The sequence below is a fragment of the Corvus kubaryi genome, unplaced genomic scaffold (genome assembly GCF_017639235.1).
Source record: "Corvus kubaryi isolate FWS band 111438036 unplaced genomic scaffold, C.kubaryi_AGA036_p1.0 37300, whole genome shotgun sequence".
Taxonomy (NCBI): Eukaryota; Metazoa; Chordata; class Aves; order Passeriformes; family Corvidae; genus Corvus; species Corvus kubaryi.
The window spans coordinates 18,523,165-18,549,278 of record NW_024581093.1 but is presented as its reverse complement, the minus strand read 5'-3'; the positions used below and the strand labels follow the sequence as shown (position 1 = coordinate 18,549,278).

The following is a 26,114-nucleotide window of genomic DNA, read 5'->3' as shown; positions in this document are numbered from 1 at the left end:
CCGGGACCCCTTCATTCCCGGGAAACAGCGCCGGGACCCCCTTCCTTCCCTGGAAACAGCACCGGGACATTCCTCCTACACGTGCCAGCAGCACCACGAGGAACAGGCTGCTCCTGTAAGGAGCCAAGTGAATCAACTGTTGTTGGACTGAAATTCCTAACACTGACTGCTTCCAAGTTAGAGACAAGTGCTCCCATTTCTTCCCGTTCCCACTGTTTTGAACGGGAAGAAATCCTCACAAACTGCAGATTAACCATTCTTTCCTAGGCAGGTAACTAAACTGGCAGGAACAGCATCTCTTGGAGTCCAGAGGTCCATGGTTCATGACAGCCCTTGAAGAACAGCCCACAGAAGCAAGAGCAAAGGCTGTCACACTAACTCAGCCAATTCTTGGCCTTCCTGAGCTACAGCTGGGACCTGCTGGGGCAGAGCACAACAGGAGTACTGGCAGATTACTATTTTTGAAACCTTTTTTATCATCAAGCTTTTACATTTTCTTCAAGTCCAAGTGCCCCAGCACGGCCTCCCTTGCCTTGCCTCCTACAGAGGCAGCTGAAGTACAGCCCATCAGGAATGGAGGTGTTCAACCAGTCCAGATAGAGGAACTTCAGGAAGCTGTGCCATAGTTGTGCACATTCTCTCCTCCATTCGTACTGCAACAATTTTCCCAATATATTTCAGTCACAATCTGCAATACAGTATTTTTATTTACCAAGTTGATGGAACTTGCACCACAATTCTTGATCCTTCTAAACTTATCTGAGGAGCATAGGCTTCTTTATTTTCAATCTGTGCCGTGTCCACTACCACCTAGCAAATAAAATGAAAATAAAAGGGAAATTACTTTAAGAATTAGTTATTTTATCACCCTTTTAGTTAAACTCTAATAATCTCACCTCCCAGCCATACTACAGGTATAAAAAAAACCCAAATAAAACCAAACCAACTCACTAAATCACCATAAGTTTACTTCTACTTTAATATAAAATTAGTTTAGTACAGGAACCTGTATTTCAAGGACAATTCTTCTCAGTTACATCCTGTAGTAATGCATCACTATGTAGTTACCAGCTGCTTTACCTCCCTGCTGGTAGTTCTCAGTGGCTCCACATGACAGCCCTTATTTTTGAGAAGTTTAGCACAGTTTACTTTAAGAGCTCCCAAACACCTACTCAGCAAAATGTTTTAAATAATTTAACTGCAGCACATGGTATGATACAGACGAGTAATATTCAGCCAGAAACCATTCACAATTCCTAACATACATCCCCCCCATAAGGTTATAAAATTCCACACCATTTCTCTATTCCATCTACTGAAACTGTACTATTATTAATTCCTGGTTAAATAAAGAGAAGCAAAGTGACTGTTCAGTTGTTGGACACTGAGCCATCTGTAAGAGGTCATGAAGACATATGGAAGAGAAAAGCCTTGAGAATCAACCCTGCGTCACAAACCTTTCTTTTTAGGGAATGGGAAAGGAAGGGATTCACTTCAGCTTCATTTAACCTTTAATTTAGTAAGTTCCATATTTGGTTCATGCTTTCTGCTGTTGTCCAGTCTGTATGGGTTGGCCTTTTTGATCATTTCCATAATTTCCTACTTTGGTCACGCTGAAAACAGCAGCTTTTTGGCAGCAGTCAGCAGTTCTTGCTTCAGTGACTAGCAGATTAGCTGTACCATTTATCCTTGAAATGGCAAAAGTCCTCTGGTATAAATAAGCCCCAAGGGACATTATTGACTTTGTTGCCATCACCTAACCTACACTGGTCCTGTTTCTAACTGGTTGTCTGTTACTGGGTATGAAAAAATGTAAAACATAATGCTGAGCTTCTCCTCTCTCACTTTAACAAAACCATCAAGTAACACTTGAACATAATTAATTCCCACCTTCCAAGTATTTTAGCCTAAGGCCTTCATTTTCCTTCAGCTGACTCTAAGCATTTGCCCAGGTTTATTCAATCTTAAGCATGTCTAAGCACGGTGACAAAAGGCCACACTATCATCCACCCATGAAAATACCTCTTATTTCGTAACAGGGCAACCCCAGTACTCTTTTCCTGGTGTTTGTATGTTTTCATTGTATCTAATTTGGTAATCTGCAATTCAGCCCTACTGCAGTTATAACTGTGATAAGGAGAACTGAACTCGGGAGTGATTGTTCTCAACTCCTAAGAAAAACACAATCTGCACCTCAGACCTGAAGTCAGAGCTGAAACTCTGATCTGTGCAGACCTGTGCCAGCTTCTGCCTGTGGTGCATGGTAGTGCCCATGTTCCAGGCTTTGTTAGGGTGTTTCTTCCCCCTGGACACGCCTTCATTTCTTCCCTTTGCAAAAAGCTTTCCATTTCTCAACATTTGTCAGTCAGGACATCTGGGATTTACACTTTACTAGGAGATTTAGTGCTCCTGCAATGCATGTTGGTTTTTGCTATGGAAAGATCTACTAGCACAAAAAAAAAGTTTTATCTGTTAACCTCTTTGCATGAAGCCAACTGGAACTTTTATTTCTGCTCATCCTCTGAATTCAGCTATTTGAATGTACATTATTTTTATTCAGACATGCAGATTTCTTCAGCTGACCCAAATCTGAAAATACAATTACTATATACATGCTAAGGTAAAAACTGAAAATCCGCACTTCGAATTATTTCTTATGTTAATAAACTACAGCCCAAAATAACCAAGCACACTAAGGCACATCTCACTGTGCTTTCCACACTTAATGATCTGCTTCTCAAAAGGCACAAGACAAGACAGGTTAAAAACAGTGAGACTGTCAAGTCATGTTTGTTTTTTGACTTAGGCATTTAAGTGACAGATCCACACACAATTCTGAATGAATGCAGACAGCCCAGTACCTAAAAGCAGTACACCAAAGCCTACATAATACTGTGCCATGATTCACTTATCTGCCTTCTTCACAAAATAAACTTAAAATAAACACATCCTCCCTCCCTGCCTGGTGGTGCTTAGAGAACAGCTTCCTGCACCTCAGACATCCATTGTTCTTGTTTTACAGGTGCTTCCTCTCTCCCTTCCACCCAAAGAATTCTTTAAAGATGCAAATTACAATTTCTTGTCACTGCATGAAGCTACATACAAACATAATTGGATGCTGTAAAAAAAGATGGCACATAGTGTATAAAGAAAAACCTCAACGCTCACACCCCTCTAAACTGTAACAAATCAAAGTGAGAATGAAGGAGAGAAGGCTTGCAGGTCTTCTGTCATGTGCACAGCTCATTACATGTCTTTGAAGAGTGAAGCCTGTTACTTTCGGAACCTCAGGTCCATGCAAAAATCTTTGGAGACATGAGGATTCAACACAAGTAAAACTCCATAGCTCAGCACTGTCATTTGGGAGAATGTTAAGTTTTATGCTGACACTCTCCAAAAGTGATGACAAACCTGAAGAATGCCAGTGCTTCAATTACCAGCAGGTCTAACTCGTTATGTCTAGACTGGGGGACACCAGATTTCCAGATTCCTGAGTCCAAATGTGCCTTGTGCCACTCCTCAAACCTCCTCGGGGCAGGACTTGGGTGTGCACAACACTGAAACCCCCTGGAAAGGAAATGGTGGAAGGTGCAGCATCCTCCCAGGCACTCCTCATTCAGACACTCAGGAGCCAAGAACTGCTCCTGAATTACAGCACACTCCCATAGGGCTGCTGAGAAACTCTTTCCTTCTTGGCCTCATTTCCTGTACCTCGCCGCTGACTCCCAGCACCCTACCACGAACTGTGGCAGCTGAAGACACAATCCCATTTAACCATATCCTTTTTTCCAGTCCTCCTTGTATTTATTAATATTTAATACATGTTTTCCTTCAAAACACCTAAGGAGAAATTTGATAAATCCTACTGTTCCACAGTTTCTCTGTCCCTGCAAAGACACCACTTCCTTATGCCTCCCTGTCAAACACTGTAGACAAAGCACTACCATCTCCTACCCTTAAATCCCTGTATCTCAATGAGGTAAGGACTGACAGCAGGTGCACTGCTGTTATGACAATGATGCACCTTGCATTTTAGGCTGCCCTTACATGAATAGTCAGTTGAATTCCAGTACAATTGGAACCTACTTCTCTAACAGGTATTTAATATGAAGGGAATATCTAAGATCTGATACTTAGTATCAAAGGGATGTTGAAGTAGAAATATCTGACAAATTCAGCATTTCCAATTTATCATTCACCATTACTGGAGAACCTATTAACAGTACCAAAAGCACATGGTTTAACTTGCTAGGATGGAAGGTCTAGGTCACTTAACCAGCTGTGTGATTTGTCTGAAAACCGTATTTACAAAGTATGCAGCTATTTGGGTCCTTTAATCAGAAATTAATTACGAAGCCCTCATGGCCTCGCATCACCTTGAACAAGGAATCACCACTGTACCAGCAAGAAGCATTTAACTCACTGTAGGTTAAAGACAATTCAAAGAATACTTGACAGAACTATCATAGGCTACAGTGTACCTTTACGTGAGCATTTCCTTCCTATGTTGAAGGTGCAGCCTTGTCCCCTACCCACAGTAGTCCAAAAAACCTACATGTCATGCATGAACACTTCACTGAGTGCAGAGATGGCAGTAATTAGTCATGGGAGCACAAACGCATTTTCTTATCAGAGTATGTTCCAAGCATCTATTTTTATCAGCTGCTTAGATATTGTAAATTCCACTGGTTTTCTTCCCCTCAAGAACACATATGTCTACAGCAAGGCATTTAATTGCTCTGTCTTCTGTTGGAGATGTCAGGTAGCATTACCTGGTGCAGAGACTTGCTAGTTTATGCTGGGCAGGAAACCCAGCTTCCATTTGAAGCAGAGAGGAAATGAAAAAATGGCAGGTGTTGAAGCTAATTTGAGAGGGGGGCAGATGTGTGTTTGGATTTATTTAGCTTTTTAACATGGTCATCTATAGATTTGAAAATAAATCTATTTCTCTGTGAAGCAGAAGTGTCATTTCTTGTGTCCTCTCTCGTAACGGAGACCAGGAAGCAGCCAGTGCATTCTTCTGTTCCTGTCAACTATGGACACCACCTACAGAGTCCCATTCTACAAGGATACATTTTGCTCAGAAATCAAGTTAACTGCAGCACTACAAATAGAGCAACACAGATAAGACACTGCAAATTAATTTCTAAACTCCAAAATATCCAGTTTCTCTTCAGGGTGTTTGCATAACCTTTGTTTTCCTAAGACTATTGGTAGTCACCTACCAGCCCAGCCTGGCCAAATAACAGCTGCACAGCAGTTTTGCAGGCTCCTCTCCACGTGGAAGGGCAGACCTGGTTCAATACTTCAGTCACAGGAGAGTCGTCCCGGGGTGTGAGTCCATTATGGCATCCGGCTTCCTTGATCAACTGCAGCATTGTGTGCTGGAAAAATAATAAACACTCTGTCCTACCCAACACATGATTCACAAATGATACCACCAATGCTTCCAGATGGATTTGTCATTGTTCTACATGCTTTTCAAACAGCTATAATGTCTGCAACCTCTGAACAGTCTTATAGAACTAGAAGAGCTCCACTGCAGAACAGAAATACGGAAGATCGTCTCTGCTGTTCGGAACACAATACTGCTCCAAAATTATAAACAGTATTTCTGCTTATATTCTTGCAAACCAGTTTAATCAAAACTACAAAAAGCACTGCAAAGACAACAGAAAAGCAGCATTTTGAGCAACTTATTATTTCAACTCTTTCAGGAGCAAGACGGGGTTTATCTAAAAAGTGAAAGCACTGATTAAAATTGCCCAAATTACTTCTGAATGGACATATTTTCCCTTTGTTTATACTGAAAATACAATTAACTTCTCCATAATTTAAAATTATTTTCAAAAAATTGATTCAGGTTTGTAAGATGACATCAAAAGGAGCTCTGTTACAAAGTGTTTTTTTCAAGTACCTCCCTTAGCACCAGGCTGGGCTGACTTGTTTGGGCACCTAAGAAGATGAAGGCTCTGACATGCATCACCTGGCTGGGGAATCTATAAGGGCTCACTTCCCTCTGTACCTCTTGATACCTAACACATCTATTTTCAGAAAGTTCACTGATGCCTCATTGCCTCCTAGATCTCTATGCCTGTGCTTCTCTCAGATTGGAACAAAATTGCTCAGGTGGTCAAAATGTTATCAGAAACAGGCGTAGCCCTCCAATGTTATCAACACTGTGTTTCCAGAGGAAGCCAGGCTGAAAAAAACAACTTTCAAACACAAGTTGGGCACTAAACTTCTGTTTCTGTTGTTCTCTACATTTTAAGGAATTCCACTCTTTCTCCCCCCACCTTTACTCCTGTGGTTAATTAGGAGTTATTACCGTTTTCAGCTTCAGGTTTTCTGCTGCAGACTCATTAAAGGAGATTCCTTTCAGAAAATGGGATCCGATCTGGACAGGGACAGTGGGCAGCTCACACTGAATGGGCTGAGGTGGAGTCTGTCTCCTTCCTGTTTGCTGGGCTTCAGCTTCACTGCAACAGCCCTGAAGTACAGAAGAACAGATCAAATAGAAGAAACTAAGACATTACAAAATCCTAATATGGGTCCAAATTCTTGTGTATCTTAAGTAGCCGTTTTCAAGGCGAGGAGGGATGAAGGAGAGCAGGTTTAGTAGATCCTACCTGAAGACTTGCTTCAATAGCTTTTGGATTCAAGTGGAAGCCAGCCTTCATTGCATATTCACAATGGCCCAAGCTCTCCAGAGCCACTTTGTAAGCCTGACATTAAACAAAAAGTTGAGATAGCACAGACATATCAGCAAGGAAGCAAGCACGCAGTCAGTGTGTCTGGGTGCAGACAGGGATTGGCACCAGGATTTACCCCACTCAGTTCTATGGCATACACACGTTTATCACGTATGATTCCAAAGCTGTAATTCCCAAATACCTCTGAGCTGTCTGTGGTACACAATCCTGCAGGAACACACTCCTTCCCTATTTCACTCCTTGACCCACTGACTGTACTACATGCACATGAAAGCAGCAGACTTGAAAAACCACCTGCAAAGCACTGTCAATTTTCATGTTTAGCTCTTTGAGCTGATGTTCAGGGATGGCCACACTCTGTGAGCAGAAAAGTTGCTGAACTTCAATTCCTGCCAAACATCCATCACATCCTCTTTCTCGCAGTCGAGATGTGGCCTGTAATATGAAAAAAAAAAAATCCAGGGTGAGGAGGGTCAACATTAAACCAGGTCAAACTTAATTAAATTTCAAAGAAGAACAAAAAAGCCCACAGACTTTAAAACCTTCTACAGGAGATGAGAAGCAGCACCTGGGGGAAAGGACTTGGAGGAGACTTTATTATAACTTACTCAACTTCTACTGCCACTTTGGAAGGAGAACTCTGACGCAACCTGTACAGCACAGGGGTGTTGGCCAGCACTTGGATTCAGCATTGTTTGCTGTTACTATTTCAGCTCCCTCTCAGGACCAGGGATCCTGTTACACAGGCCACACCATGGCTGTGGTTACCTGAGGAGGGACTCGTAACTACAACAAAAACTTGCCCCAGAAACAGAAAATATGCTAAATCATGTGTACAAGCACTCCTGTGTTGTATGACATTTCATAAAATTATGGGTGATTTCTGTGGTGCAATTTGAGAAGAGCCACACAATGCTAAGATCAACTTAGCACAGCAAGAAAATAGCTTTGTGTAATATGATTTTGAAAAACAAGAAATAAGCCAAATATCTACTTTTAGCTGTAAAATCCTACATCGCTGAGCAGGGTAAAGCAAATACATGTGGGTTATTTTCCAGTCTAGGAAGGAGTCTTGCTCTAAAGCAGGATGTCCAAATTGGGGAGTTCTGGTACTACAGCCAATGGACAGACATGGGCTCACCTCATGGACAGAATTACTGCATTTCCCAAAGTAAATCTTAAAGAGCAAAACCAGTTCTGAGCTACTGACAAAGCATCACGTTAAACTTTACTCTGAAGCAGCAGTGTTCTCCTGCCAGAGAGGCTGATTTTATAGGAAAACAATGGATTGCCTTCCACTCCAAAGTGAAAATTGGTAAAGAGTTCAGTATTTCAAATCTCCCTTCTATCAAAATGATTTGTATATTAGTCTATCTATAATTATGAGAGAGAGATTTTCTTTAGTTAGAAACCACATGTTTTTCTTATGCTATCCTAATAACCCACACAAATACTCCCAATCAGTTACTTCAGTCCATCATAAAAATTGAGAAGTTTATTCTATTGTTATTCTGGAACTATGGAGAATCTGTATTTTATCTTTCTCCTCTCCATGTATGTTTAATACAGGATTTGATTAGTTTAATACTTGTATTAAACTATTTTGAAATACAGGTTTTGTATTTCTGAAAAACAGAAATAGCTGAAGTGGGTTGTTCAAAAGGTAAAAAAAGAAAGTTAAGCTCCTGGATTCTGTGAAGCCAAGTTTAATTTTAACCACGTTTTGAGCAAATTTGATAGCAATTGCAGGGCATTTCTAGAAATTGTAACAGTTTTAAGAAACTAGGCATATTACATGTAAAATTAACTACTTTTATGCCAAAGGAGTACAGCAATACCAAGATTAGACTGTTATGATTATCTGTAATACACCTAAAGCACTCCCAAATCCCTATTTCATCCAGTGAAATAAATTTAGGCTGCAGTAAAAATCACATATAATTCCTCTTCATTCATATAACTCGTTTGCTTTCCTACACCTTGCAGATGTTAGCGATAAATGGAGACAAGATTTCCAGCCAGGATGACTAACAAGCCATGTGGGCCACATGAGACTGCAATAGCACATGCTGCAAGTCATCTGAATTCAAGGAAAATACACACTCTGTCTGAATCCATTCTGAGCTATCAGTCTCCAGACTTCAGTAGTGCCAGGGAAAGCAGAAAACCTCATAAAACTGAATGTCTTTATAAAGGACTGGCTTTGGCTGGCAAAGTAAGGATTTCACAGATGACACATGTTTGTGAAAGTGCAAGTCCAGAGAGTGGCACATTTAAGTAAGATGGGTCACATTCCAGCAATGGGTGGATGAAGCAACATCAAGCTTAACAGCATGAAGACAAAAGTGTTAAAAACCACCACAAAGATTTTAAAGTATGAAATAGAATTCATGCTCAAACTGTGAGAGAAATAGATATTATCTAGATTTTTTTTAATCAAGATTTTGCTCTGTTTTCACAAAAACTCATTGAGCTTTTTATTTTTAATTCCCTCTGTCTGCCCTATTTGAACACTGGTAGTTCATTACTAATAACAAAAATCTGATTGCACTATTTGTGTGCTCCTAATGCACAACCCTATCTATGTAGGAAACTACAAGTGGGAAAGATAGTGCAATCATCACATAACTAAAATGAATTTCAGTGTCTGAAACCAACTGTGCCATGTTCCCCCCTTCAAATGCAGCATGTCTTTAAAATCAGCTATTTTTTTCCTTTGTTAGGATGCCCAGGCTGACTTTGGGTTTCACTAAGTCTGCTGTGACTACAGTAAGAGCTCCATACCTCTGCTGCTCCTCTCCATGATCTTATTGCATCTTCCAGCTCATTTGTGGGGCTTATATTTGAGGCTCCAGTCCCACTAACGTTCTTCCTCTCCTGAGCTACAGCTTCAGCAAAGCAGGAGTGTGCCACTGGCTGGACTTTCTGCAGAGCTTGTGACAGGAATTGGAAGTGGACTTGCATCACTGTCAAGAAACATCGCCCAAGTACCTGTGGGAGACAAACAAACCAGTTTCACACACATAGGAGAGCTCATGGAAGTTTCCCTTCTTTCTTTTTGTTTGGTGTTTGGGGTAAGGAACTACATTAAACTCTGATTTTTTAAATTAATGCTTCAGATCACAAGTAACATACGATATTTAATCATTTACTTAAAATAAGAGTGAGCATTAGTTTCTATGAATGAAGGGGACACCAGACTAATCTTGAGTCATTTTTAGTTCTGTACTCAAGTTCTGACTACTTGACAAATGAAAAACTTGCTCAGTTACTTGGCAAAATCAAGCACAAAAATGGGAGTAGCATATTATCACAAGGACCAAGTCAACAGCAAAACCTACCTGCACGAAGACCTGGTTGAATTTCTGATAAAAACCCGAAACAGCAACAACAAAATGCGAATCGTTTATAAATACTAACATAAAATGTGAGGAGTCTGCCCAGCAGTTCCCCCTCCAGGCAGAGTGGAATGGGCAGGCAATGGGCATCAGCAGCCTTTTCCCCACAGCCCCACGCTCGCTGCCCAAAGCTGAGCCCTGGCACCGACGTGCCCTCGGAACACCGCGCTGAAACGGGCCCCGCTCCCTCGGAAAGGCCGCGGCAGGGCAGGGAGGCCCAGGGCAGCTCCAGCACGGAGCCAGGAGGAGATCCCACCTCAGCATCCACGTCCCTCTAACTGTGCCCAAACACACTCAGATGCCTCAGGTACCATGAGCACAGCAAAACTTCTGTGTCAGAGGATTTTGGTGCAAAAAACAGCAGTGCCACCATCCAGGGACATCCTGGAGAGCCAAGGGCTCCAGCGGGAACGCTCCGTCTGCCTCCGGGGCCGCGCGCCCTGGGCAGGAAAAAGCTGACAACCAAGTGTAACTAGAGAGCTGCAGAGAAAGAAGGATTTTCCAAGTCCCTGTAGAAAGTATTTAAAAGCTATTCAAAGTGTTTCTTTTATGGAGTTTATCAGACAAAGCGCTTTTAAATGTGTATTTGACTTGGATTTATTAAAAAAAGATTCATCTAGAATTCCATTTTAGGAATAATTCATAAAATACACAGATAATGTACAAAGCCATCATGCCTTGGAGCCACTAAATCATCTGGCTTATTTTCAGCTACATTCTTCTGGAATAAAACTATTCAGACACAATGTATCTTCCTGGCAGGACTCTCCGGTCACACGAACAGTTATATGCATTTACTATCTACTTCAGAAGAACCACTGGTGGCAATGCTCTTTTCCACTGCATCCAGACTCCTTTTGACATTCCATTCTGGTTCAATCACTTCCCTTCTTTGTACAAGGCATAAAATTAAACATTTTTGGTACTTTGACTGACCTCTGAAAGTGGAGCTTGCCTTATTAAAAAAAAACAGTCAGCAAATGATAAAATGAAGAAAACTCCAACTTTCCTGGGTACAAGATTAGAAAGATTTATGAGAAAACTGCAGGAAGAAGCAACTGGTGATCTGAATTATTTCTGTGTAGGAAGAATGCAGTTCTCAGGGGAAGATGAAACTAGTACTCATTAGGAATTTCAAGCTGATTAAATTTCAAAGAATATTTAAGGTACAAAGGTTGAAGTTTCCCCAGCCTGGGAATAACGCTCAAAATAAACAAATGATTTAGGTTTTAAGCGGCAGCACACAACATTCCTACTATAATTTACAATGTTAAACAGTGAAGAAAAATAGTAACATCTGCTTTACTGAACTTTTTATTTTATTTTAAAAAAATCCATTTCAGCCTTCCTCCAAAATGGGTAAGGATGGTTTTAACTGCTTCCCTATCAAAGTAGTGGAGGACTTTCTGTTAAACATTTCTTTTGGACTAATGGACTTTAACTCACTTTAAAGAGCTCACTTTAAAGCTCACTTGGTCAGATTTTCTGCCAAAGAGCCCAAACTTTGCCTCATCCATGGGGAAGGTGCAGCTGGTAGTGACCTCCCCCAGCCTGGGCTGGGCACTGACCCCTGTGCAGAGCAACACAGGGAATCTCTGCTGCACATCCCTGCAACAGTGTCAGCACACAGATGCAGTTTTCCACAGTTAGAGACACTACCACCTCTTTTTCAAATTTATTTTCCCTACTTTCCCATGCAGAAGTGTGTGACTCTCCTCCTATTTAGACCAGAATAAGCACAAACCCTACAAACTATGCAGGAATCAAAGCTGAACCGGAATCATCTCAGGTGTCAACCAGTGAGATCTCCTTGGGAGTGGTGATGTTTTCTTAAATAATTCCTTAGATTCATTTATATTGCATAAACAATGAGGTCCTCAGCTTCCAACATTTCATCCCACAAAATACAGCCCCAGCACCTTGCCTTCCCTGACCTGTACCAGGCAGGAGAGCTGTTTGTCTCAGCAGAGCCTTGCCTGAAGGAATCTTTCTTTTCCTGCTGAGGCACAGTTGGAAGCAATGGGACTTTTGGTTCCCTAGCAAGGGGAGCACCAGGTGAGATGAAGTGTTAGGTTACTCTGTCCCACTTTATCCTCCTAATGGGGGCATACAATCAACTTTGGAATATTCCACTGGACAAAGTGTACACAAATTGCCAGCTTTCATTGCTAAACAGTGATGCCATACAAACTGCTTGGCAAGCAAATCTTGTACAACAGATTCCTTAAAACAGAACACTACCAGTAATAAAGTTAGCAAATAACAAGAGCCAGTCTTCCATACTTGGTACAAACACTGACTTGCAGTTCTCCAAGTACCATTTTATGCAGCAGAACTTTCTTCTTTTTTTCCCCCTTTTTTTTTTTTTGGCTGGTTCCTTAAACAAGCAGAATGCTCAAAAATCCAAACACCACAACAGAATTATTCAGTGGTTTCTCATAACAGAGTCAGTATTGGCATGGCCTGGCTGCCACTGAACTGGTGTGTCCCATCATGAACTAACAACCTTCCCGTACATTACCAGAAGTGGGCAGAATATTATTCATTTTCACTACATAGCAATGCCCTGCAGTTCCAGTGAGTGATCTCATGAACAGAAACCTCCAAAGGAAGACTCAATCCTGCCCATGGGAAGGAATCACCTGCAGGCTGAACTAGATTCCAGCAGAAGCTGCACCTTTACACTATTAGGAGACTTGGACAACCCAACAGACTCATTTCTTCTAACAGTGACCCTAAAAGCCACTCGTGACAATCCGATCTTGACAGCTACTGAAGTGGTCACTATCATTTAGCAAAAAAACAATCAAGTGTGAAGCATTTTAAAAATAAAAAGCAGCAATTAAAATGTAAGACAACATTTTTTTGCTACTAACAGCTCCTCAACTCTGAAGAGTCTGGAGCCAATCCCTGTAAATCCCAGGAAAGAATCTTTTAAAAAACAGTTAAACTGAGCTTTACAATGTTTGCTACAGAAAACCTACATTTAATAATTATTCAGACATTTTTGTCTCACAAGCGTCTTGTTTAAAAATCTTAGGCTATTTTATACACATAAAAGCCAAAAATTATCTCCATTTAATACAAAACAGAGCACCCTAGAATAGATCTGGTGCCCATTCGTGCTTCTCTTTTGTTCAGGAAGGCAACGCGTACATCCCTCCCATTACTACCACTTCTAAGACAATACACAAGCCCTGTGTAACTACAGGTCATTCTTTATATTTTGCAGTACTGAGGCTTCTGCAAAGCTTCACAAGAGATGGGGAAATACACTTACTTTTACCAGTTTACTCTTCCCCATGGATTTCCCTTAATGCTTTTATTAACAGAAGTACAGAGTTACTGCATTCCCCCAGCTGACAAACAGATATGGAAAACACACCCTCATTTACCCTGATTTCCAAGCTGTTCTTCACCCATACAGGCACAAAACACCCGAGAATTCAAAGGTGTTGGAATGGGGAAAAGAAAAAGAAAAAAAATAAAAATCAGCATTTGCACTTCTGAAATTAAGAAACCTTGGGAAACTCCATCTGTCAACACACTTTGATCAAGAGAAGTCACCTTCTTACACAGCCTGGCAGACAGCTCTGAACTAGCAAGCTTTGTTCTAAGTAACAATAAATAAATTAAAAACCTCACCCCGTGGTGCTATAGCCCAGGCTGCACAACGGTTTTCAGTCCAAATTCAAGTCAAGTATGTTAATCAAAGCTTAAGTTTTCTTGACATTGCCTTCCCTGGGGGGCAGAGCCCACTACAGTGGATAAAGCCGTGTGGCACCTCAGAAAAGCCACAGCTCTCTGCTTGATTCCTAAAGCCAAAGCTGCTCCACTTGGATTCCTCATTCCTCCCAAAAACATACAGCCTGTGTTAAGCAAGGTTTAGGGAAACTGCATTTTCCTGAGCTGGGCTCATGCATATGAAGTCTCATTCTCATGTCCTTCTCATGAATTTGGGGTTCTGTCACACTGCACCCAGAATTACACCTCACCTCCCACTGCTTCTACACCACCAGCCTCCATCCACCAAATGAGAGACTGCAGAGCCCTTCTTAGGGGACTGCTGAGCTGCCACTCAGGTGTTTGACCATCTCTCAATTCTCTCTGACAGAGCTGAGAGTTCTTTCAGTCACCTACTGGAGAAACTGCCAAAAACAACTTCAGACAGACCTGTATTCCCCTCCTGGTATTTTCCAGGGGAACAATTACGCTGCCTCACACTCTTCCCCCATCACTTCCCTGTTCAGCAAACTCTGATGAAGTCAGGCGAGCCCTTTATATTTTTCTGCTTACATTGTGAGTTTTTTAATCCTGCTGGCAGTTTTTATGAAATGTTAACTTCTCTATCCACCAGGGGGGAAAAAAGGAAACTATACTTTTAAATTAAAATTTCAGCATCAACAGCTCAGTCTTCAAATCCCAGAAAAGCACAATGGGAGAGGATCTCACCAGGTCATCATTCTGCCCCTAGCAAGGAGCAATTTCACCTGGGTCAGTTCTGCCAGATGCAGGTTTAATCCCTTCTGTAAGCTCTGCTCCCTACCCTTTGTAGCAATCCACATCAGTGCTCCACTAACACTACAAAGGATTTCCACAGCATCTAATGTAAATCTTTCCTTCTGAAATTTAAGTTCCTTGCTCCACCTTACATGGACATGAAGAACAGACACTGACATGTTCTGGCAGCTTCTCACATATTTGAGCAATTCTCATTTTCCTTCTCAGCCTCTCCTTCTGCAGAGTCCATCTTTTCAATTTGTCCTCTGATGTCCTATTTCCTGGATATCTGACTACTCTTGCTACTCTCCTCTGCTGCCTCTCCAGTTGCTCCCTGTTTCTCCAAGTGCACCAGCAGTGCTGTGCATGTGCACTGTTGTGTTTAAGGCCATAAAAACCAGTGAAGAGTTCAGGGCTCAGTTGATGGTTCTTGCAGGTTAGGGTTGTGTTAGATACATGGTAACTGCCTCTTTGCACAACAGAAACAGCATTGATTTATTACTTGCAACTGCACAACACTATCACCCAACACATGACTCCCACAAGCCCTAGGACTGCTCTCCAGAACTGCTGCCCAGTGGGCTCCACTCCTGAGGCGAAAAAGTCTCTTTAAATATTGCAACATTCTGCTTTCCCCTCTGAATTCCATCCCAACTGGAAAACTCGTTTGTTCAGGATTATTTTTAGTTCAGCAGGTCTCTCAGCATACTTACATCCTGTGCTTTCAAGTCACCTACAAACAAAATGTATTCCTGTACTGGCCTCTGCCAAGGTCCATTTCAACAGTGAGCAGCTGCTGCTCCTTGGGCACAACCACCCAACCCCTCTGCCTCTGGAATTCACACATCTACACCACAGTCCTGACTGACCCACAGAACAACCACATGAGTTGCTGTCAAATCCTTACATTCTGCTGCTGCTTAAGCCAAAGCTATATATATATTTTTTTTTTTTTTTTTTTTTGCTATAGCTTTAGCTAAAGAGTGATGCTATTGGATTGTCTTTAAAAATACCAGTCTACAGAAGGCATTTATAACACATATATAGCCCATCCTACTTCATTCTATACCAAGTATACAACACTGAGAACTGTAGTACACAACTGCAGGGAGAGCTAGGACGGACAAATTGCATCCTCCTTAAGGACTCCATCTGGAAGTGGTGCAGCTAGAGAAAGCAGATAATGCCTGACAGGCACAAACGCTCACTCATACAAAGTTACCTGAAATCTAAATCAAAACCAAGAGAACTTCAAAGTAAGTTTTGCACTCAGGATGCAGTTCTGAAGGAATAACTTTGCAAAGACTGCTGCGAAGTAAAGAAGTATGTCAAAACACAAGGAACTACTTAAAACTCCAGGGATTTATCTGTGACTATCACTTAACGCTGCCTGCTACGTAACACATTTACTAGAGGAGAAATACCCAGACCTTCCCAGCCAGGCATGGCAGGAAGTTGGGGATCCTCTCTGAATCCTGATTCTTGGGCATTCGCTGCCGGTCTATGAACATTAAGCAAAGTCATGACAAATTTTCACAGCACTGATCTCTCACACAGTCTGGTATTTTCCTCTTACACACAACAGCTCAAAAAGACAAAAATGTTCTAAAGAGGGATAAAATATTATTAGTCAACTAATACGCAGTTTTACTCAAACACTGATGACAATATGCTACTCCCACGTGCTCAGGTTTTCCCTTGGAATGGATAATACCAAGGAAAGTGTAGGCTGATCTAGAATATGATGGCGTAACATTGTTAGAAACATTAGCTAACGTGAAACAGAAAATGGTTGACAACTTTTGTCTAGTTGGTTCTTCTACAGAAATACCTACTAAATACCTAATTTAATATAGATGGAGGTCAGATCCGGCAAACGACTTAGTACTTTCTTGACAAAAAAGAAATGAAGAGTTTCTTTTTTCACCAGCATTACCCACAATTACATAGCAAGGTGGAGAAAACTTTTGGTGCAGAAGGGATTGAGAACAGAAATTCAGTTAAAAAGGAATGATACAAATTCACGTGCAAAACAGTATCCTCCAAGGTAACTTACCTCAATATCTTGGAGGCTGAACTCTTTTTGATCTTTGAAGTTTGCAGCTCCTGCACTCAGCTCCATCAGCATTTTTGCTATTTCTGGTTTTATTGCTGCTGTGAGTCGACTCGCCGCTTCCATGACATGTTCCTGCACGTCTTTCAGTTGCATAGCTGCCTTAGAGTAGTGCGAGTTCCTAAATACACTGCTGAAAAGATCTGTAAGGAAAGTGCTCGTACGGCAAAACACGTTGAGTGCATCCAGGTATTTGGAGATTCCCTGCTGGATGTCTGCGATCGGAGTCGTGTGGGAGGCGGGGTGGGAGCAGCCGCCCGCAGCAGCCGGGGACACCAGGGGGGCGTTGGGGGTGGCCGATGCCAGCGGGGCGCTCAGGGTCCTGCCCAGCTCGGGCATTTGATACTGCTGGTGTTGCTGCACTTTCTGCTTGGACCCGCCAAGCAAAAAGCGCCGCTTATAGTCCATTTTGCTTTCTTGTGCACTGCAGCAATACATAAGTGAGTGCTTGTCCAGAGAGTTCTTGAATTAACAATCACTTGTCAAATTCCTTCCTCGAGTATCTATGTACAGTAACAGTGCAGGACTGTGTACATAGGTTTCACAAAAGGCATTTCAGAAAGGCAAGCGTCTGTATAATCTGTATCAGCAGTGGGAAAGGCAGCAGATTTGCTGACTCCGTGTTTTCAGTGTTCGGTGCAGCCCTGCTGCAGTTATAAACTGTACTCAAAAAGCAAGCCCAAGTATCTTAATAATGCTCTGTCTCTTGTTTGGTATCCCCTCCGCACGCAGAAAAGCCAACTGGAGCAGGGAAGTGATCGCCTACGAGTTCTTCATGAGCATAACATTGTCACTTGCTGTTATGTCTACAAAAGTTAATTTTGTCAATGCAAATAATAGTTTTAGAAGCAATACCTTAATACAATTTTCCCATTAGCAGTATCAGGAAAAGTGGAGCAAACCACCGATCAACAGCGATTATAAAAGCAGTGCAGAGGCTCTTTCCTTGAAAAAGCAAATCCTTATGTCAGCAGATCAAATATCTTCAAATGTTTTGACAGATCCAGTCTGCCAACTCAGTTTACTTGTAGTGTCTCTTCTTAATATTGGAGGGGGAAAAAAAATCTGGACTGTTTACAGAAGACTTTGCAAGTATAAGTTATTAAAAATTAGAGTGTTTGTTATTGCAAGCCTTCTTCCCCTCTCCCTGTTTGTTGAGGTAGTTGTTTCCGTTGTAACATTAAGAAGTGGTGCTTCCAGACTGCGTTTGCCCTCAATTGCAGACTCAGAACAAAAATGCACAAATGTATTGTAAGGCCTCTAGGTCATTTCCTGTGAAGGGGGAAAAAAAAAAGTTTACATGTTAGAGAACAATGAGAAGGTTTAAAAATTTAACTCCTGCAGTGTCCTGGTTCACATTTCTGGGCACACACTGTCAACAACACCCAAGATCCAAAGGGAGCAAGAGCCACACTGACAGTCTAAAAGGCTGTTACAAGTCAGTGTCATCCTGTTACTAAACTCAACATTGTTGAATACTTACTTGTTGAATTGTTGAATACTTTCATTCTAGGCTGTCAAACTTAAGACTCTGGCTAATCCCCAGTGCAAGTCTTGCACAGTTAAGAGCAGGTTATTACTCTTAGAAGGAGTTATTACTGCAGAAAGGTTATTACTGCAGAGCTCAAGGGGAGTTAATCACATTTTCTAACCTCATCCTTTAAAAATAATGAAAGAATGAAATAAATTTAAACTTTTTTTCATACACCATAATTTATTGCAGAACTCTCCCATTCATTTTAATAGTTTACTATGTCAACAGATACAAGTCCTTAATTTTTTTTTTAGTACAACAGACAAATCTGCCTAATCCTACCTGAGATTAGCTGAGAAATACAACATTCAAGTCCCATTCCAGTGTGATGGGCAGGCAGCATCTCTCATACACAAGGTGGTATATGAGGCACAACTGCCTGAGAGATTGGTCTAAATAACAGTCTCAGCAGACAGCAAAGTAGGGAGGAAATACAACTTCTATACTGCCCTGCTCCTACTGCAAACCCTGGTGCAGCTGGAGAGCCAAGAGGTCCTTGAAGGCATCTGCAGGAAGGTGAGCAGAGCCTGAGCAGTGGGAAAGGGCCAAGATGGAGCACGAGGTGTTCAAGACCAGACACTGATCAACAGTGACAGGACAATATCAGAAGGATACAATTCCTTCCGTCAGTCTGCCCAGTCCTAGCTCCAGTCACACTTCAGGCCACTCTCTCCCTCTCCTACACACACCCCACTTGATTCTATCAAACATGAACATCTTTTTCCTTACTGCAGCAATTGCAATGTACAAGGATAGTATCAAACAGTAATCAGGGTTCTTTTCCCAGGTACTTGAAGAATAATCTGGAAACCTTTTCATTTAACAGCAAAATGTTCTTTAGCTATTATATTCGAGAAATTAAACCTGTAGTAATATTGTCAAAATGGTTAGGGAACAAATATTTCATTTTCAGTCAAAATTTCTTATTTCCACCCACCTGCCCGAACACACACAATATTCATTCACTCCCATATCCCTACATATGTAGGGTACAAGCATCCCACAGATACAGAAGAAGGCAAGACACAGCAGGACAAAACAACATCCAGAGCTGGATAGTCTCACTCCCACTAAAACAACAGGATACAAGTTTTTCAGGAAGTCGTTGCTGCAGAGGATTCTGCTTCCGAGATCTAGAGCAAATGTTCTTTTGTATTCCCACTTTTTAAAACCTAAAACTCAGAGAAACTCCCATACGCATTTCAGCATCCTTGAAGTACTCCAAGCTGACTACTTACCTCCCTAACTACTTTACACTTCTCTCAATATTCGCATGGAATGAGTCAAAATGCAATAAACTCATTAAATGCTTAATTTTCTAGGAAGTCTTGATGTCATATGCATAGCTGAAAATAATTTTCTCCTTGCTTTAGAAGCTATGGTGCCTTACAGTGGAGAGCATGATTAAATTGGTTTCCTTGATTGCATATAAATGCAGATGGAACAAGAGAGTTGGTTAATTTAAATGCAACATATAAGTAAATTAGTGATTGTTTTTCCTAAGCAGACATGAAATTTCCCATTGCAGAGGAACTTAAGAAATGATCATGAAAGAAAAAACTAGGAAGGAGGGGTTTTCAAGCCCTGGAGCACTGAACGACATGAGATTATCAGAGATGCACCTCAGCTCGGTGGTTGTGATTACACATGGAGCCTTTCAGGATCAAACACACTGAACTCATCATTTGGAATGGTCAGACATTCAGCCAATACATAAACCTGCTGCATCCTAAAAGAACATAAATGCAATGGATAGAAAATATAAGGTGGTTTCATATTTTCTACAGTTATAAACAAAAACAACAAATCATTGTGTTTTGCTTCTAGACAATTTCATCGTCAAACTTGCAGGTACTTACTCAATTCTTCAGCTTCAAAATTCCCTCGTAATAAAATCTACACAGAAGTTTAAGAGGACAGCTTGTATCTTCAGCTAATATTTATTCAAAGAGAGGAAAGCTGCATGCCTCAACACCAGACATGTGTCTGAATACTATGTCTGAAACTCTGTAATGAGCTCTCTGACATGCTACATACAAAATAAACATTCCTCCTTTTGCATCTTTTCCTGAAAAAGTGAAGCACAGAAGGTGCCCACGCTCTCCCTTCCCTTCCCCAGTGCTACAGCTCCCCACTGCTTTTGGTGCATGGACTAAAAGTGAGGGCTCCACACTGGACTGGATGCACTTTAGGCCAATCTACCTCTTGCCACCTTAGGGGGGGAAAAAAAAAAAAATCAACGTGTTTCCTTCCAGTGATACAAGAACTTCCAAAGAATCAGACAGCTGCACAAGCTGCTCTAAAAATGGCCACATTTGCATAGAGGAAACAGAAGTTGCAGGAAAATGAGTGCAAATGCAAATTGAGTTTGCTACTTTTTTTAAATGTAGCATCCAAAATTTTTTGCTTAGATACTTCACAGAAAAATGCTTTTTCCCAACTTCACCAGTCGCAAGAGAAATGAATGAACAGGGAAGACTTTGAGACAAGTGGAATTTTGTACCCCGCAGTTTGTTTTGGACCAGCATGAGGGGTCAAATCCCCCATCTGTCCTGTTTGGGACTACCCTGCTAGAAGAGAAGGCAACTTTTTCCCTGAATCAACACAGGAAACTGAGCAGAGGAAACAGTGCTCTAAAAAAGGTTCTGACCTCAGCTTTAAAAATTGGCAAAAGTTTGCCTTCAAATGGTATTCTTTATGGATTCTGTTGTCCTTCCAGCAAATATGCAATATAACACAGAAGAGCAAAACACCTGAGCTATTTTTTTTTTAATGTAACACTTCATGCTATTTCATGCTGGTTTTAATTTTATGAGATACAGATTCCAAATCTCAGGATGGATTTAACACCGCACCCACCATTCTTGTAAAACAAACTGAATTCAATTAATGTTAAAAAAAAAGTTAACTCCAAAAGACACAACCCAGAGCAGCCAGATCACTTACCCAGGAAAAGCCTGAACAAACAAACCCACGGCAAGGCCAAAAGGCCAGGAAGCTGCCGGAGCCAAGGGCCTCCTGTCAAAAACACACTGATTCCCTCTGGCATTTAGTGATAGAAATCTTGTGCAAATCCAGAAGTTACTCCACGAGGAAAGGTGCTATTCCACCTTCACAGTTTCCTGTCACTAATGTGTACATCCCATCCATCAGGCTAATCAAAGTCCAAATGTGAATACATTTGTAAAACCAAAGATACTCTAAATGGTCCTCAACACCTGCACAGCAAACTGGGAGCAGAAGGGCAAGGGAGGCCCGTACACCACTTCCTGAGGACTGGGCAGTGTGCCACTGTCCCCACCACCAGCTGGCTCAGGGCTAGAAGAGTGACCAGGCAACAACAATTTGTGTGTGGGCATCCAGCTACAAACATCCTGGCCAAGGAAACCCCGGCTGGGAAGGATGTCCGGCACAGAGCCAGAGCATGCAGAGCATCCCTGGGCAGCTCACCTGGAGCACCACACTGCCAAGGACAGCAGGGAGAACAGCCAGGGATTCAGAAGGCAGCAGAGACAGCCCTGAGTACAGAAGTTTCAGACCAGCAGTGTGGTTTGAAAGCACGGGCATTACTGAACCAGGAGAAATAGGAAGCAGTTCCAGGTGGGAGCCTGGCACAGGGCAGCACCAGTGTGCCCGCATGAGCCACAGCCAGCCTGCATCCCCAGGGAACAGCCAGGGCTGTGTAGGAGCAACAGGTCCTCTCCTGCTCCTCCTTTTATACAGGTCACCAAGTGGAGGTAACAACACAAGTGGACTAAGACAGATGGTGGAAACTCCTCCAAGTAAACTTTACAGGATCCTCATGAATAAATAGGTTAAGAAAAACAGTCGGGTATCCCCAATTACTTTAAGGGAGGGATTTTAAGACAGACATCATATTTTTAACCGGGAGTTGATTAATTTTACACTATCCCAAACTGAAGATGGATTACATCTACAAAACATATCCCTTCAAAAATACTAAAAATTGGAATCCACAGAGCAGGGATTCAATATTAACGAATAGCTCTAATTTCAGCAACAAATCTCAACCTGATAAATTAAATTCTGACTTTGACTACAACTTCTCCACTACTCTTAATCAATACACCACATCTACTAATATTAAAATTGCCATAGGAATGGCACCTTTCTAATATATTCAATCCACCCATGAAGAAAAAACACATAAAATGAAATGTGTGTGGGCTTTTAAAATTTGGTTTCATTTTCAAACACTGTTTTGAACATAAAACTTTTCAGAATAATACAACAGCTGAAGCTACGTTTCAATAATTAAACTTCTCAGTCAACAAGAAAAGCCACCTTCAAGCAATGCTGACTGGCAGAAGATATGCATTCACCTCTGACATCAACCAAGTTATTCTGCACCTGGAATTTCTTGCCAACACATCATAAATACTTAAAGCATGCAAACGCTGTTATAGGGGTTGACAAGTATTGATTATCTTCACTACCAGGGCAAACGAGGCTTCGGGTTTTTCCAGACTCACTCCCACAGCTGTCAGGATGCACACAAAGGACAACAGCCCCAGCAGCCTGGGAATGCCAGCAGGGAGAGGACTCTCCTTTACCAAACCCCGATTGCTTCTGGTCCAGGGCTACAGATCCAGGAAGGAAAACCAGCATGGCTTTCCAAGGCTTTCTAACAGGGTGGGCTGCAGCCTCCAGGACACCCAGGCACCTCCTGGATGGGTTTTTTGGTACAGGGTTTTTTTGTCACCCAAGTTGTAAAAATCTCCTGTTAGAGGAGGATGGGGGAAAGTCAGAAATAGACCATTATACCAAAATCATTTTAGTTCTTGTTAGCTCATGAATTGCTCATTGGGATTCCTTTTTGGCTGCTTGCCCAGAACAGTTGGAGGAAAAAAACCAAACCAAAACAAAAAAGTAGTCAAATGAATCCTTAGTGAATCCACGAAGCTCCTGCTGGATACATTCTTCTTCCAGGGTGTCCCGTTCCCAGCACCAGCTCACCAGGCACCAGCTCTCCAGGGGCAGATGTGTGTCAACAGCCACACTGGAACTGATCCCGTGTCCTCCCTGCCCCAGCTGGGGACCAGAGCTCACAGAACACGCTCCACAGGGCCTGTGCAGTTAGCACAGTTTAACTAGAATCAAATTGAGCACCTCAAATTTCAACAGAGTAATTTATTAATTCATAATCTGATCTCATTTGTGCCACTTACCAACCAAAGCACTGAGATCTGTTAAACCAGCAACTTGGTTTTATTAACTCAAAAGACCAATTTCACTGATGATATATACCTACCTAATATTTATAGACAGTCTCTGAACTAATTTATTATGCTTTTGTCTAGAGTTTTCTTCCCTTCAGAATGACACTCCTTAAAACAAAGACAGTAAATTATTTGTGCTGATTTGTGTCTTTTGCCTTAGTACTGAAAAATCCTCTAGAGGCACATGTCTGCTATGCCTGAAATGACAAGCAAAGACAAAAATATGGCCATGCCCTGCCCAAAAAACCCAAATAACCAAAGACTGTCGTGAAAACCACTCAGAAACAGAGAGAACTGGAAAAGGCTGAAGAACATCAAATTTTGGGGTCAGGTAAGTACTGAGGGTCCTGCCTGCTCAGCACTACACCACCTCACTTCCAACTCTTAACCCTTCAGAAAAAAATCTATAAACCTGTGTAACTACACTCCCTAAAAGATATACACAGAATGTAGGTGTTCCTCAGTCAGATTCATATTGTCAGCACAGTGAACTGGATTTTTCCAAGACAGAGCAGCCTACAGTCCACCAGGAGACTTCTTGCATTTTGTCTGAAGTAAAACACATAACACTCCAAATAGCACTAACTCAAGTCTCAGCAGTAAGATATGACAGCAAAAGGAAAAGCTGGTGGAAGGAATGTGTTAAACCAGAGCTTCTTTCAGACTTGGGTGCCTCCGCCAACGTCAAAAATAGATGCCTGTGTCAGATCAGGAGCACTGTTTCAATCCTCCCTTGGCAATAGGTGCTTACGTTATCTATTTTGAAAGCAGGACCAGTTCCCCTTTGAAAAGAGAAAGAAAATAATGCCCATTCTTTTGAGAGAGCAGCCTAACAAAGCCGCTGCACACAGCAAGAAAAATTCCCTCACGTGACTGGCAGCCAGGGGAGACTCAAGGCTCCATCTCTCACCTCCCTAAAGGGTGCACTCACCACCAGCCACAGGCACACTCCTCCACCAGGGCTGGAAAATGTGCTAGGATGAAGAAAAAGCTTGTGGGACCAGACTGAGAGCAACCCTAAGCAACACAAATCTCTGCAGAAAAGGCACAGCTCTGCCTCCCAGAACAGCTCACCTACAGGATTCTTTGATCCTACAGGACTTCTCAGGAAGAGACACCTGTGCACACACAAAGCCATCCACAGGAAAAACACACTTCCCTTCCAAACAGAGGGAAGAACTGCAAGCCAGGCTTTCAAACAAGGGACAGTGAGCTGACAATTTCCAGAAAATATTGAGATTAAGTTAACATGTTCCTGTAAATGATCTTTTTAGGCCACAGATTTCACTTCCTGCTGAAGGGAAGTCAGGGAGGAAAGGCTGAGCTAGAGAAATATTCAATTAAGCATATATGGAACAGGAGTATTACTTGGTCAGGCTTGTGCACCATGGTCCAGTTACGGCCATCTGAGACAATTCCCAAGTCTGTCTCTGCACCCCCAGCCAGCACATCACATACACACTTGAAGTATTTCTAAGGTACACCAGAAGCCACCATATGGCAATTCTTCTTCACCCTGTTACTCTTGATTACTGTATTCAAAAGTAAAAATGTAAGCATAAAGTCTAGGATGCTGTTAAAACTTAAATGAAAACACAAGCATTAAGAAAACAAATTTGTTTCTCAGTTGTGTAATGAAAACTCCAAAAATCACCATTTCTCAAGTTTATGCAGAAAACCAGCTTTCACATGGGGGATGAACACAATACAGTAAAAAACATCAACAAAAAAGCCCAACACTAAACCATCCTACAATCCCATGAGATTACAGTAGACATCTTAAACCTCTGGGCTCACTTCAGTAATGGACTTAGGCACATGTTTAGTTCCCGGTCCAGTTAGTGGTGTCTCCCACACAGTAAGGTGAGAGTTGAACTCCTTGTTACACCATCAGTTGCAGCTTTCAAGCATAAGCAAATGCCATACTTAGTTTTCAGTAACATTCACTGGGAAGAGATGTTTTCAGTACACATTTTAAGATCCATGCTAAAAATTTCTACTAAAATTTGTTAAAGAGATTTAGGAAATCACTTTGAAGAACTTAGTTACTGCTGAGTCAGTGCAGATCAAGAAACCAGGCAGAAGGCTCCATGTAGAGCTTCATTCCCACCAGCTTAAAATGATCTGTCCATGGACTCAAACAGAAAAAGCTTCCACACCTAGAAAAATGGGAATAATTCCCACTCTTTGACAAAATACATAGAGAAATAAATGAAAGATTCTTCAACACATCTTCTTTCAAAAGTTAGGTTCTTCTGAGGATGCTTTCATTGTCCTAAACAAATCATACCTTAAACAAGACTTGGAAAGACAAGTGGCAGTAAGAGCCCAGGTCCACACTACACTATTTAGTCTTGACATACTACAAGCTCTAACACATTTATATATATTTATATATATATTTTTATATTTATATATATATATATACATACACACACACAGGACTAAGGGACTTAAGACACTAGATTAATTAGGGATACATTTATCAACTCATACACGGAAAAAGTATCCTAAACTCACATACAAAATGATGGGCTCTGGCCTGATCATTACCACGGAGGAAGGTGATCTATAACTGATGGTTTTGCTAAACCTCAGCCTGATGCTGAATGGCAG

General features: G+C 41.7%; 1 protein-coding gene across 2 annotated transcripts in view; it reads right to left on the bottom strand.

The window, feature by feature from the left end:
* Positions 1 to 26,114, bottom strand: part of GARRE1 (granule associated Rac and RHOG effector 1) — a 58,331-nt gene that overhangs the window by 12,260 nt on the left and 19,957 nt on the right. For both annotated transcript variants that reach the window (XM_042027674.1, XM_042027673.1), the window contains exons 2-8: positions 16,668 to 17,996; positions 9,498 to 9,704; positions 7,008 to 7,148; positions 6,630 to 6,725; positions 6,329 to 6,490; positions 5,226 to 5,384; positions 713 to 810 (exon numbers count right to left, since the gene is read on the bottom strand). In XM_042027674.1, the coding sequence (XP_041883608.1) occupies positions 713 to 810; positions 5,226 to 5,384; positions 6,329 to 6,490; positions 6,630 to 6,725; positions 7,008 to 7,148; positions 9,498 to 9,704; positions 16,668 to 17,162 (1,358 nt within the window). In that variant the 5' untranslated portion in view covers positions 17,163 to 17,996. The remainder of the gene's footprint in view (positions 1 to 712; positions 811 to 5,225; positions 5,385 to 6,328; positions 6,491 to 6,629; positions 6,726 to 7,007; positions 7,149 to 9,497; positions 9,705 to 16,667; positions 17,997 to 26,114) is intronic.